Source organism: Leptopilina boulardi, unplaced genomic scaffold (assembly GCF_019393585.1).
Source record: "Leptopilina boulardi isolate dan_hultmark-lab unplaced genomic scaffold, ZJU_Lbou_2.1 LbouV2_214, whole genome shotgun sequence".
Classification (NCBI taxonomy): domain Eukaryota; kingdom Metazoa; phylum Arthropoda; class Insecta; order Hymenoptera; family Figitidae; genus Leptopilina; species Leptopilina boulardi.
In genome coordinates, this window is record NW_026137768.1 from 3,573,631 (window position 1) to 3,586,710 (window position 13,080).

At 29.1% G+C, this 13,080-nt stretch overlaps 4 protein-coding genes across 5 annotated transcripts; 3 read left to right on the forward strand and 1 right to left on the reverse strand.

The window, feature by feature from the left end:
• The first annotated feature begins 407 nt into the window (after positions 1 to 407).
• Positions 408 to 1,479, forward strand: LOC127279165 (U6 snRNA-associated Sm-like protein LSm1). The gene is made up of 3 exons (XM_051301365.1): positions 408 to 575; positions 809 to 993; positions 1,088 to 1,479. Exons 1-3 carry the CDS (start codon positions 530 to 532, stop codon positions 1,259 to 1,261), a joined length of 405 nt encoding a protein of 134 aa, XP_051157322.1. The 5' UTR covers positions 408 to 529; the 3' UTR covers positions 1,262 to 1,479.
• A 31-nt stretch (positions 1,480 to 1,510) lies between these two features.
• On the reverse strand, positions 1,511 to 6,120 carry LOC127279164 (uncharacterized). Of its 2 annotated transcripts, XM_051301363.1 has the most exons (8): positions 5,651 to 6,120; positions 5,199 to 5,342; positions 4,906 to 5,075; positions 4,581 to 4,790; positions 4,126 to 4,502; positions 3,692 to 4,051; positions 2,743 to 3,492; positions 1,511 to 2,597 (listed from the first exon to the last, which is right to left on the reverse strand). In XM_051301363.1, the coding sequence occupies exons 1-8, from the start codon at positions 5,773 to 5,775 to the stop codon at positions 1,875 to 1,877; spliced, it is 2,859 nt and encodes a 952-aa protein (XP_051157320.1). In that variant the 5' UTR covers positions 5,776 to 6,120; the 3' UTR covers positions 1,511 to 1,874. The 2 variants fall into 2 exon arrangements, with proteins under 2 accessions (XP_051157320.1, XP_051157321.1); XM_051301364.1 differs by lacking the exon at positions 5,199 to 5,342 and having other exon boundaries at positions 5,651 to 6,119.
• Positions 6,121 to 6,426: 306 nt separating this feature from the next.
• Positions 6,427 to 10,888, forward strand: LOC127279239 (putative uncharacterized protein DDB_G0282133). Its single transcript, XM_051301477.1, has 6 exons — positions 6,427 to 6,570; positions 6,716 to 6,974; positions 7,062 to 7,125; positions 7,193 to 7,790; positions 8,670 to 8,724; positions 10,234 to 10,888. The coding sequence occupies exons 1-6, from the start codon at positions 6,558 to 6,560 to the stop codon at positions 10,886 to 10,888; spliced, it is 1,644 nt and encodes a 547-aa protein (XP_051157434.1). The 5' UTR covers positions 6,427 to 6,557.
• A 328-nt stretch (positions 10,889 to 11,216) lies between these two features.
• Positions 11,217 to 13,072, forward strand: LOC127279089 (insulin-like growth factor-binding protein-related protein 1). Its single transcript, XM_051301226.1, has 4 exons — positions 11,217 to 11,359; positions 11,528 to 11,726; positions 12,338 to 12,638; positions 12,783 to 13,072. The coding sequence occupies exons 1-4, from the start codon at positions 11,262 to 11,264 to the stop codon at positions 12,950 to 12,952; spliced, it is 768 nt and encodes a 255-aa protein (XP_051157183.1). The 5' UTR covers positions 11,217 to 11,261; the 3' UTR covers positions 12,953 to 13,072.
• The last annotated feature ends 8 nt before the right edge of the window (positions 13,073 to 13,080 follow it).

Sequence of the window (13,080 nt, forward strand, 5' to 3'; positions counted from 1 at the left end):
TTCCATTACCCTTATTCATTTTATTATTACATTCTGTTGATTTCAAAGAAAATAAATAATATTTCATTTTAATAAAACTTGGGAAAATATTTTTTTCTATTTTTAAATTTTTATTTATAATTTCAAATAAAGCAAGTAAACAATAATTAAAACAAATACCTCCGTTTTGTGGTAATTTACTTCTTGCGCGCCTAAATCTTTAAAAAAAATAGCGGGCTTTAGATCATTTCAAGACTATTTCTTTTTTTTTTAAACACAATAAAATAATAAAAGTAAATATAAAATTTAAATTACAATAGAAAATTAAAGAAAAATATTACAAACGAATTTTTAGAATAAATAAATATAAAATGAGCAGAGAACTAAAAAAAAATTTAAGACTCATTTTGATTTGTGTGGTTCCTGTCAGCTGATCGAACTGCTGCGCTTGCGCAATTAAATCATAACAATAATTCAGAGTTATGTTAAAAGTGTTAAATTTAACATTATAAAAAAATACATAAAATTGGTGAAATTAAAGTTTATAATCATGAATGTCGTTCCCGGAACTGCATCTCTTCTTGAAGAATTAGACAGTATGTTTATTTTGTTACAATTTCTCTTTTTCTCTATATTTATAGGTTAAGTTTCAGTAATCAAATGTTTAAATTTTAATTAAAAACAATTACAAATGTCATTATTGAAAGTAAGTTTTAAATTAAAATATATTTATATTCGATGTAAAATAATTCAAGTCTATTGAATATGTAAAATACAATTGTAATCATACAGGTTATGTTACATTTTTACAACAAAATGTTTTTTTCAGAAAAACTCATGGTATTGTTGCGAGATGGTAGAACTTTAATTGGATATCTCAGGAGTGTTGATCAATTTGCTAATTTAGTTCTACATCGAACAATAGAAAGAATTCATGTAGGTAAAGAATATGGAGATATTCCACGAGGAGTCTTCATAGTCAGAGGTGAAAATGTAGTTCTTCTAGGAGAAATTGTGAGTTTTTTTTTGCATATATTAATTTTTATTTTAAAAATATGTGTTTAATAATTATTTGTTTAAATGTCTGATATTCTTTATTTTGTCTTAGGATAGAGAAAAAGAAAAGGACCTACCTCTTTCGGAAGTTTCAGTAGATGACATTTTGGATGCACAAAGACGGGAGCAAGAAATGAAACAGGACCAAGAACGTTTAATGAACAAAGCCTTAAAGGAACGAGGTCTTTCTTATATTCCGGATTTAGGCCATGATGATATGTTTTAACTATAATCTCCCTAGTTTTTCGATTCTTTTTTTTTTATATAATTAACAAAAAATTCTTGAATAACATTTATTTATTTTTCATTTGCTTCAAGTTATACTTTTAGTTAATTGAGAAATGTCAAATTCATGAAATACTTGACTTTATTTAGATTTATATTTTGACACGTGTAAATATACATACTTTTTCTATGATTCAATAACAATTTTTTTTTGCAAGATGTAATGGTTTACTTAAATGAAAGTCAATACTTCCGAATATATCAGTTTATTATTACTTCAAGAAGTTTTCCAAGAATACAGTGCTTCTTGACAACAGTCATACTTCGGATAATAGTTTCACGATTTACTTATATAGTATAATAATAAAAAATATAGGAGGCATAAAACTATCGATCCAAACTTTCATACTATTCGCAGTATATTTCACGTTGCAACGTCGTTGTAGCATTATTCGCTGCTACAGTAAAAAAAATAATGCAATAAGAAACGGTCTAACTTCACCTGTGTCTCTTATTTAAATACAATAACAATTTAAACTTAAACATATCATTTTTGTTTAAGCTCAGATCTAAATCATTTCTCTTACTTACACATAAGTATATATTTTTTGTTTTCAAAAAGCAGTTTCATTTACTGCTTCATTCATTCTGAGTGAGCTTAGATTCGAGTCACTGACATGTTTATGCATCAATGACTGATTTTTAGAATTGCTCAATGTCACTTTGTCCTTAATTGTACGTTTGGAATCGTTACGCTGTAAACTGGTACCGCGTTTTCTTGGAGAAAGTACTTCATCCATTATTTCCGAGGAATTATCTGCACTGTTAGTGCTGCCGGAAGCTATTCCTGAAGTATCTGACCCGGGATTATTACCATCCAAACAATGAAGAAGACTGTCAGATAGTGTGTCTTCGTTGAGAATATTTATATCAGATTCAGAAGGTTCAAAATCCCCGGTTCGAGATGTAAAACTCAAATCTACGGGACTTGCATCCAGAACGCTTCTCGACAAAAGATACTCTCTGAAAGTACTAGTGATGGAGGAACTTTTTTGTGCGCTTGAAATCTCATCAGCTGTCGAGAAAATTAAATTCTGATTATTTTTTACATCCTCCTGAACATTTTCCTTATTGTCAACTATAATGTTTTCACTATATGTATCGGGAGATTCTTCCATAATTGAAGCACAATCATTTCTAAATTCAAGATCTCCATTGAAACCTCGTAAATAAGAACTAGATGGTATTGAATCACGTTGCAAAGCTGGAAAATTGCAAATACTAGTGGTTGACAACATCATCACAGGTTTCCGAGATCTTGGTGTCATTATATTTTCCTACAAGAAGAAACAAAAAATAATTACAATCTAAAATATTTCATATAACAGTATGTAAATTTTTATATTAATTAATCAATGTAGTTAAAGATTAATAACAATTATTATAGAAAAGCGAAAGAATGAACATGCTAAATATGCATACCTGCATTGTTTTGCTCATCTTGGTAGCACTTTGTGTGATAGGACTCATGCTTTTATCATTATCCGTAATTGGGGTTAATATATATTCGTTGGCTGTTAAATTACGATGCAAAAAATTTGATGGCGTTGAAGTGTGAGCAGTAAACATGTTTCTTAATATACTTTTCATAGGCGAGGCATATTTAACACCTGTTGCACTACTCGTTCCTTCCGATTTCCTTGAATCCTTATCAGAAGTCGAATATCTTGATCCAATATTTGAAATTGATATTTTCGGTGTAAATAGAGCATCCATATTTGTTCTTTTTGAAGTGGCAATTGTAGGATCCGAATTTTGACGAACAAAATTTTCATTTTCACTTAAATCATCTAAACTTGCTTGTGACGAATACATATTTGGTGGTTCACTGCAGTGTCGGGATAATCTAACGTGTTTGGAAATTTTTGAGTTTGCTTTTTCATTGCCAGATATCCGATGAGAATTTAAATGTTCCTCAATTTCGCTGAGATTCGTTTCACTGTAGTTTTCGGTTCGAGAATGCTCTTCGTCAATGCTTAAGAAATTTATTAATCTCGCCTTCTCAGCTTTAAACATTGATAAGATGGGTGTATGTAGGCTTCCAGTGCTACTACTCATATGCTTAATTTTAAGCAAATTATCTGTTTCAAGTATATTAAAACTATCCGAACTAAGTTCATCTTCTGATTTACTTAAGGTCCCTTTCGGAGGAAGACGTGGTTTATCGAGAGGCTGTTTAGAACAAGCAATCAAGCTATTAGTCACTGTATCATTCACGTGCATGAAAATTAGATTGGATTTATTTTAGAAAAAAGATTCAACAGCAAAGTTGGTTAATTTGAAAGTTTTTTTTTTTTATCTTGCACAGAAATGGGACATTTATAGATTTAAAAGAGACATATATAGAGAGTTTTACTTATCTACAACTTACCACAGATAACATATTTTCTTCGCTGCTCGATCTACTGAAATTACATCCAAGTTTCAAGTCCAAAAGTTTTTTATGACCCAATAACTTCTTTTGGAAAATATGCTTTTTTATAGAATCTCCTAAACTTTTTGTGCGAACATTTTTCACGTGTCGTGGAGTGCCTTGACCATTTTCTTTATTGAACTGTTTAACGAGTTTTCGTTTCTTGGCAGATTCAGGCATTGATTGAATGTATGCATAGAGCTGAGCCAATGCCGCCTGTGTGTCTTGAGAGGCCGTAGCTTGAGCTGTTAATTGATGATCCACAAAACTAAAAACGGTATGAGCAGTTCCTGTAGTGTCTGACATTGATTCATTTAACTGAAATATAAATGCAAAAAATTAATGACAATGGAAATATTAAATAAATATGCAATTTAGTATTTATAACTTACGTCAGACTTTTTTGGACTTAGAAGTTTTCTTTCTTGGTCCACCCAATAAGCTCTTACGTCCATTGCTAATTTTGGTGGAATTTCGAACAACTCTAAACCTTTTTTAATCATGAATGCAACAATAACCGATAAATTTTGCGAGTTAATATGTAAAGCTTCGGGTGATAATTTTCTCGGACACATTAAATGTGGTGTGAATAGCGTAGCGAGAGTATCACAATTCATTTTGTTACTGTTTTCAAAAGAAGCAGTTTTATTTAAAAGATTCAACAAGTGCTTCAGTAAAACTCTATTTATCGGTGGTAAAAGTAACAACAAAAGCTGCAATGACCTCAAAAGTCTGGCATCATTTGCACTCGTTTCTGGACTACATAATTCTGAAATTGATATATTATATGAATATTTATAATTAGACTCATCGAGGAAGTACAAGATTAAGACAAATCATAATTTACCTGCTATTTGGCAGTGAACGGGATAATGTGAATCGGTCAAAAGTGGTTCTGGGAGATCTGCCAAAAAATTTTTCAGAACAGATGCACAATCATGAACACTAAAACGACCTTCTTCAAAATCCAGAGAAAGACCCTGATGAAGGGCATTCTTCAAATCTTGTTGTCTTGTTAATTTTCCAGTTCGTCGAAAAATCCCTTCTTGAAGAATACCTTCAATTTAAAAGTTAAAGTTCTTGTTGAAACTTCTCGTGTTTAATTATATTTGTGATAAGTATCATTAATAATAATGTAATAGTAGTTGACGTAAACTTTAGATTAAACTCACATTCCTCCTGGGATAAATAATTAATTAGTCGCTTGACTTGTTTTATTCCCTCTTGCGTCAATGGAACACCTTCAGGTCCTTTATGTAGATTTAAAGATGACTTTGATTTTTTTGAAAAGCTTATCAGACCCCACTTTTTAAGTTTCGCTTTCTCCATAACGCAATCATTGCTGTAATAAAAGGATATTGTTAATAAAACAATTTCAAATTACATGTGACAACATCAAAATAAAATGAATTCTAATTTTCTGTTTTAATGAATTTTCTTTCATAAATGCGGTAAAAATACAAACCAAGAAGAGAACAATGCCTCATTAGATCTAGCATTGATTAAAGGTGAACTCATAAGGTGTTTAGCTTCTCGCCAAACATTATTCAATTTTTTTGGAAAACCATAACAGGATGGAGTAAAAACTTCAAACTCCGGCAATTCAAAACTAATGCATGTTTACAAATAATTACTTTATGTAAACAGACATAATGCAAAATAAGAATCATATTTCATGCATTTGTGTCCCTTCAATTTTATATCAATAAAAAAAAATAGCTTATTAAAAAAAGAAACATTTTTTACAAAATCTGTAAATATTTTATAAAAACTACATACATATATACATGAATGAAAATTTAGAGTATAATTAATTAAACTTGGTTAATAAAATTACTTTTCAAGAAATGAATAATAAAAGGAGTTTTTTTCAGAAAAAAAATAGTTTTAAATAAAATAAAAAGAGGTTAAACATACTCTTCTGTATTGCGATCCAATTCAAAAGATAAGTGCATTTTGACAAGAGTGAAGAATTGCTCCGGATTTGCTGTTCGTAAACGGGAGGCTTGCTGCCCCTCAATTCCATCATTGAAATCTTCCATCGTTGATGTGAGAAATTTAATCAGGCACGTTTTATCATGTTTAAATCGCGTCTTTCACGCACACTCCCAAATTCTTCAATAACGGTTATGTGCACTGCCAAGAATTTGCTTTCTATTTAAAATAACCTCACTTTCTACATCTTTTATGTAACACATCTTTTTATTTTGATAAAAATGATTAAAGTTATACTAAATTTATGTCAAAATTTGTGTAAAAAATAAGGAAAATTGATTGTTTACAGAATCACAAGCGCGATTACACCTATACATCTCACGAAATGCTTTAAGATTAAGAAAGAGAGGCGGCGAACATCTGTCAAGCGGGTCCGCCTTTCCAACGATGCGCGCATGCGTAAAACTAAAAAACTATCTACCAATCATATTCTTGCCGACAGATAGCGGGAAATTATTTAAATTTAAATTTATTAACTACCATTATTTAAAATAATTAAGGGTTTAAATAAAATTCTGTTTTAATGTTTATTTTTGAATTAAATAATAGTCTGTATTTGTAAAGAGTTATTAAAAAAGTTGATTTGTAAAAAAGGTTTAAATGAACTAATTGATCTTAGCAACAAATATAAAATCTACCTTACTTTATTTTGGATAACCAAAAAAAAAATAAGTTTTATAATCATGTAAAGTAACACAATGTATTTGATTAGGAATATTTAGTTTAGGAATATTTTAATTTTCAATTATCAGAATTCAATGAAATTGATTAAATGTATTATTTTCAAAGTGGATTGAATAAATGAAAGAAAAGTGCACGTCAACAAAGAATGTCATGTTATGGTTAGTTGTAACTGTTTTTAAGTATTGAGAAAAAATTGATAAATATATTAATTAACAAGCTATTGTATAATATAGAAATTTATTTTTATCATCGTAGAAAATAAAATTATTTTATTAATTTTAAAGAAAATTATTTTGAAAACAGGATCGACATGCTCTGGTAAAAATAAACGCTCATGTTTATGTCAAGGAAATGTGAGTTGTTTGGATCGAGTCGAAGGTGATGGTATTCGTTCGAAAGGATCGTGTCCCGTTTCATGTCAATGTGTCGAAGAAGAAGCGTGGAATAAAAATATTCCTCCAAAACCAAATTGCGAATGGTTAAACAGCTTTAAGGAACTTCGTCGTCAATGGAGTAATCATAGTAGGCAGCAGAATTGCAAATGTTACGGTTGTATTTCATAGTGAGTTGAAACATTTATAAATTTTATCGCATTAAAAATAAATTAGAAGCTGATTTTTACATAAGGCAATTTAATTACTGGTTGTAGCAGATGCCAGTCATGTTTATCTTCCTTCACTGGTCCTGATCCTCTATTACCAAAAGATTGTCAGGTAAAAATTTACAAAAATGGAAAAAAAATTTCTTTACAAAAATTTAAAAACAACTTTCATCTATTAGAATGAATCTTTCAAAGAATCTCCACTAGGATGGACCAGAGATTCAAAATGTAAAGACAAATCAACATCAACTTCGGGATGTTCATTATTAAATTATAATTCTCAAATTACCAATATCCAAAATTCACGAGTTTATAGACCATCATGTTCGCAATCTCGACGACCAATATTAAGAAAAGGACTTTGTTCACAGTGTCTTCCGGAATGTTGCTTTTGTCATACTACAGATAAATTTTGCAATTGCGCCTCTTCTGTTAGGGAACATTCACGAGATGAATTATCGGAATGTTCACGAGATCGTACATTTCCGAGAAATAAAATTAAGTCCTCAGAAAAATTAAATTGTCAATTACAAGAAGCAAATAAATGTTTATGCATAAAATGTAAACCATTAGCATCTACGCCTAGAAGATCATCCAAAGTCGATTCTGCTAAAACAAATTGTTGTAGAGAAGATTCAGATTCTTCTTCCAGTCGATCAAAATCAGCAACTCAATCGAAATCCTCTCGTCGTAAGATTTCTGATAATTTTTATGGAGAGAGTCACGCACCCCAAAGTCAACTCGATGGTCACAATAATAGTTCAGGAACAATGACAGGTCAGTTTCGATGTAAGAGGAGGAAACATATGATTTTTATTCAAAAATAAATAAAATTTAAAAAGTCCCCTGTGGGCAAAAAACCATGTTCGTTCTAAAAACGTTTTAAGGACGTTCTTAGAACGTTTCATGTCCGCCAAATAATGTTCTGGAACATTTTAAGAACATGGATGTTCAAATAATGTTCCAGAACATTATTTGTGACGCGATCTGAAGAAAAGGACCTTAGAAGCAAAAAATTATAGGTTACGTTTAGAAATTTTAAAGTGAAAATACACAAAGACGTTCAACTCGTAATGCAAACTAATGATATTTAGGTCTTCATTGCATCCAAAATATTCAATAAAAACTGATTTCAGTTTTACAAAAACAAAAATAAACTTTTAGTTCAAGTAAAACTATTGTAAACATAACCAATAATTCATTTGCTTCTAAGGTCCCTTTCTTCAGATCGCGTCACATTTGGTGGACATGAAACGTTCTAAAAATGTTTTTAGAAAGAACATGGTTTTTTGCCCACAGGGTCTTTTTCTTTTTTTAAGTATTTGCTTTCTCATGCAAAAAATGTCCTCATCTTGGTGTTTTATTTATATAAATAAGAAAATAATTTATTTATTTATGACTAAAGGTAGGTAGAGGAGATGACGATCTACTGATTAAAAAATCCAAACGGGGTAATGGGAGATATTTTATATATTTCGCTTCTCTACTAATTCTTGTTGCTGTATTTTGGGCCTCTGGTTTTGCCTTCTATCATCACTACTATAAACGTCGCAAAAGAATATGTGGCTAATTAAAACAGTTTTTACTAGTGTAATTATTTCTATAATCAAATTGTTAATACAAAATTTAATTAAATATATACAACAAATTTTACAGAAGTAATGAAAGACGATTCTTGTTGCTGTTGTAATTTGAAAATTAGTGAAAACAGGTAAAATGCCAAACACAGAAAAAACTGTAAACTGAAATTTAAAATATATTCGTGGCGTATATTTAAGAATATTTTATATTTAAATGAAGTATCTTATTTTAAGAATAATATATATACTACTCTCTAAATCTGAATTAGTAAAAAAGTTTATTAATTTGAATTAGTGACTCAATTTTTGCTTCTAAATGAGTAAAATTTTACTAATTATTAGTAAATTTAACTAACAATTAGTAAAATTTAACTAATTCTAAAGCAAAAAGTGAGTCACTAATTTAAATTAGTAAACATTTTTACTAATTCAGATTTAGAGAGAAAGTTTAAGTATAAAATATTCTTAAATATGCGCCACGAATATATTCTTAATTTCAGTTTACGTTTTTTTCTGTGAATACTGCTGATACACGGAGAAAAATGGAAAAACAAATAAAGTAACTTTTACTACTATAAAAGTAAAACCGGACCTATCCGAAGTTTCTGCGCATTTCTGGCAATTTTTTGCTCCAGAAATAGTAAAATTTACTATTTCCTGAATAGTTTTTACTATTTCTGGAGTAAAAATTGCCAAATGCGCAGAAACTTCGAACAGTTCCGGTTTTACTTTTATAGTAGTAGTAATTACTTTATTTCACCGAAAAAAAATATTCTGAAATTTAGAATATACACTGTAAAAAAATTAGGGAGTTAACGTTACTGGGAGTTGGGAGTTAAATTTTTCGAGTTAAAAATCAACACAAAAAAGGAGTTAGTAATTAAATTAACTCCTTAAAACCAACTCCCTATAGGCATAAAATTAACTCGAAAAGCATTAACTCCCTTCGCTTCAACTCCAAAAGGGTGGGACTTTTATAGCATCCCCTAGGGAGTTGAAATTCAACTCCTTTTTTTTACAGTATATGCTTGGTATCTATTTTAGAATACTTTATACTTAAATTCAGTATGTAATACTCTTAATATTAGAATATATTCTTCGTACTTAGGACATATTCTAAATGCTAAGAATATATACTGAATACTAAGAATATATTCTAATTTTAAGAATATTACATACTGAAATTAATTTTAGAATACTTTTTTTTCGTTGTTATTTTTCCTTTTTTTCGTATTTGAGGCAGTTTACGTGTAATGTCCTGAATTAAAAAATTGATTATAGAAAATCAAGGTCAAAATTCAAAAATTTTAAAAACGAAATTCACCATTGGAAAGAGCATGAAAAAACCTTCAAAAAAACATACCTGCCAAAATTTTTTCTATTGCATTTATAGACAGAAAAAATTCAAATAGTAGGCGGTGTCAAGGAAAACTGATCAAATTGACCCCCTTCTATCTCCCCAAAAATTTCAAAAAAGTCAAAAATATTTTTGGGGATATTTTACTATCAGGTAGAACAACAATTTCTCCCAAGTTTCACTTTTTTCGAGAAATCAATTTTTTAACTCAGGACATTACGCACATAAAATGCCTCAAATGCGCATCAATATAATAATTTATTTATGCATTCTTGAATTGCAGAAAAGAATTTATTAAACAACAATGTCAAAATTCATTTTTACCAAAAAATTGTTTTCAATGTCCAATTTGTTCGTCAGTACTTTCATCTGTTGCATGGAAATACCCACCAATTAATTCATCGAAATCTAATTTCAAGACGGAAAATAATTTAAAATTCAACTGCAAAAATATTTTGCCTAATAATGATTCTTTACATCATGAGAATTCAAATTTCGATTTAAATTCGTCAATTAGTTTTAATGAATCTTGCAAAATCGAAGAGAAATGTAAGGAAAAAGTGAAATTTCCAAAACAGTATAAAAGTGAAGAGAAAATAACTTTTAGAAATCCTCCGTTGAATATTGGAAATTGTCTGCCAATGGATTCGAATAGAAATCAATATAACGCAAAAGAAATCGTATCGTGTGTGAAAGATTGTAAGCGTTATAAGAAAAAACAAAATAAAAAGCAAGTTTCTTGTAAATTCAAGTTGGATCAAAAAGAAGATATTTTTAAATCAAAACCTCATTTATCTAAAGCTAATAACAATCACTTAAATTCCTCTCAAAATACAGATGAAAAAATTAACAAAGAAAACAATAATTGTGAATTGTGTAATAATGACAATTTAATTGAATCTTCAAGCAATGAATGTGTTAACTCAATAAAAGATTAAATTAACCAAAAATAAATTGCAATTAGAAAAAATTAATAATAAAATAATGTGAAATATTTGTTTGAAAAATAAAAATTTTTGTCTGAAAGAAATTCTTTTTTTTAAATAAACTAATTGTTTATAAACTTAAAACAAATGTAATGTTGAGTTTTGAAAAATAATTGTAAGTATAATTATTATATTCCAAAATAAATTATTGTAGAAAATTTCTAAAATAAAGAGGAAGTAATTTGAAATTGACCCATATTTTAGATATTTCAAAAAGGATTTCCTTATCTTTGGCTCGAATTCATTAATAGTAGGCGTACATCTTCTCGTCTCTTTATTTTTGCAATTCTATCTTCAGTGAGGCGAGAACTTTGGAAGTACCATCATGTTGAATTTAGTGGTGTTTCTCGTGCTGTGCCTAAACTACATCGAACAACCATTAGCTGAAGAGCTTGATGGTTGTGCAATATGTGGAGATTATAAGTATGTCTACATTGTATTGCATATAATTAACCACTTTCTCAGATTGTTCATTATTTTTGTCAAAAGATTTTTAAAAATAACATTTTCTTTTATTATTTACATAAATTTTTAAGCCTTTTATTTATATTTGAAAAGAATTAAATTAATTTAATTAATAAAAATATACAGATGTCCTGAAAATCCAGAAAGATGTTTATTGGGTGTTGTAAACGATGTTTGTGGCTGCTGTCCCGATGGAGTCTGTGCAAAAATGAGTGGTGAAGCCTGTTGGAATTCGAGTATTTCTCAGTTATCATTTGAAAGGCGTAATGAAGGCCTTTGCGCTGAGAATTATTCGTGTCAATTGCGTTTAGATCTTCAAGCCGAGGTACACTCAGAAGTTGATCGTATTTTAATTAAAATTCACTAGAGGCTGAAAAAAAATTTTGTTAACGAAGAGAAATATTTATTCACTTTTATACCGTAACGAATTTATTATTTCCTCATTTTTTTTTTTATTACAAATATAAGATCAAAAAGATGAAAACCAGCTTGAAAAATTACATAATTTTAACCAGCAAACAAATCAAGTTTATTCGCAATTTGAAATTATTTTCAAAACATTCTTTTTTATAATGAAATTAAAATTTATTTTTTCATAAAAGAAACTAGAGCGATTATGGTTTTTCTCAATTGCAACACCTACAGTCATAAAATAAAAATGAGAAAAAAAATTAACATGGTCAGTTTATTAAAATCGTGTCGCTGACCTGTTTAAAACTCAGCTTTATTTCTGTGGGACAATTGACATCAATCTTGCAATTAAAGATAGTTGAAGTCACTTAATTGACAAATTCGCGAGGACGAATAAAGACGCAAAACTAGATTTTTCTTGGAAAATTTTAAATGAAATTGAAAACACAAAATTATTCATGTAAATGAAAAAAAAAAAAATTCTAATTATTTTTAATGAATTGAAAAAAAAAATATTACATATAGGATGTTCCAGAAGCGATTTGCGTTTGTAAAGATCGATCACCAGCGTGTGGCAGTAATAATGAGACATATGAGACTCCCTGTGCTTTAAATGAAGAAATAATGAGATCTAAAAATTCAAATTTAAAACTTGATCATCTTGGACCTTGTCCAAGTCGGCCTTGGATTGATTCTGCGACGAGGAATATTTCTGGTGTTTTTGGTACAAGAGTGGTACTCAGCTGTGAAGCTGAAGGATTTCCGGTGCCTGAGATTTTTTGGGAATTTCACTCAGAGGATGGGCTCACAGTTTTAAAATTGCCCAGTAATTTCTTCTTTATTTCATTTTCTAAAGATAATTTCTTTTTTTTCTAAATGCGCTTTAAAAAAAGTTTAACAAAAATGCATGAAAAATATTTTTGAAATGAATGTTGATTTTGCAATAATATTTTTTCATTGAAAATTTTAGATGATGATCACGATGGAGTCGTAAAAACAAAAGATGGTCCAGAACCAAGAATGCGAACATCTTGGATGCAATTGTCACATTTAAATAAAACTCACATTGGAACGTATTATTGCATCGCTGCTAATTCTGTTGGTGAAGCGAGTATTTCTTCGTTTCTTTCTATTATATAATAGTCCTTTTTTTTAACGAAAAATGTTCTTTATTGATATACATTTATTTATAAATGATCGACATATTATTATTTATTTATAAATACCTATTCGTCTTATATAAAAATTTTGTATACTTTTGCTTATGC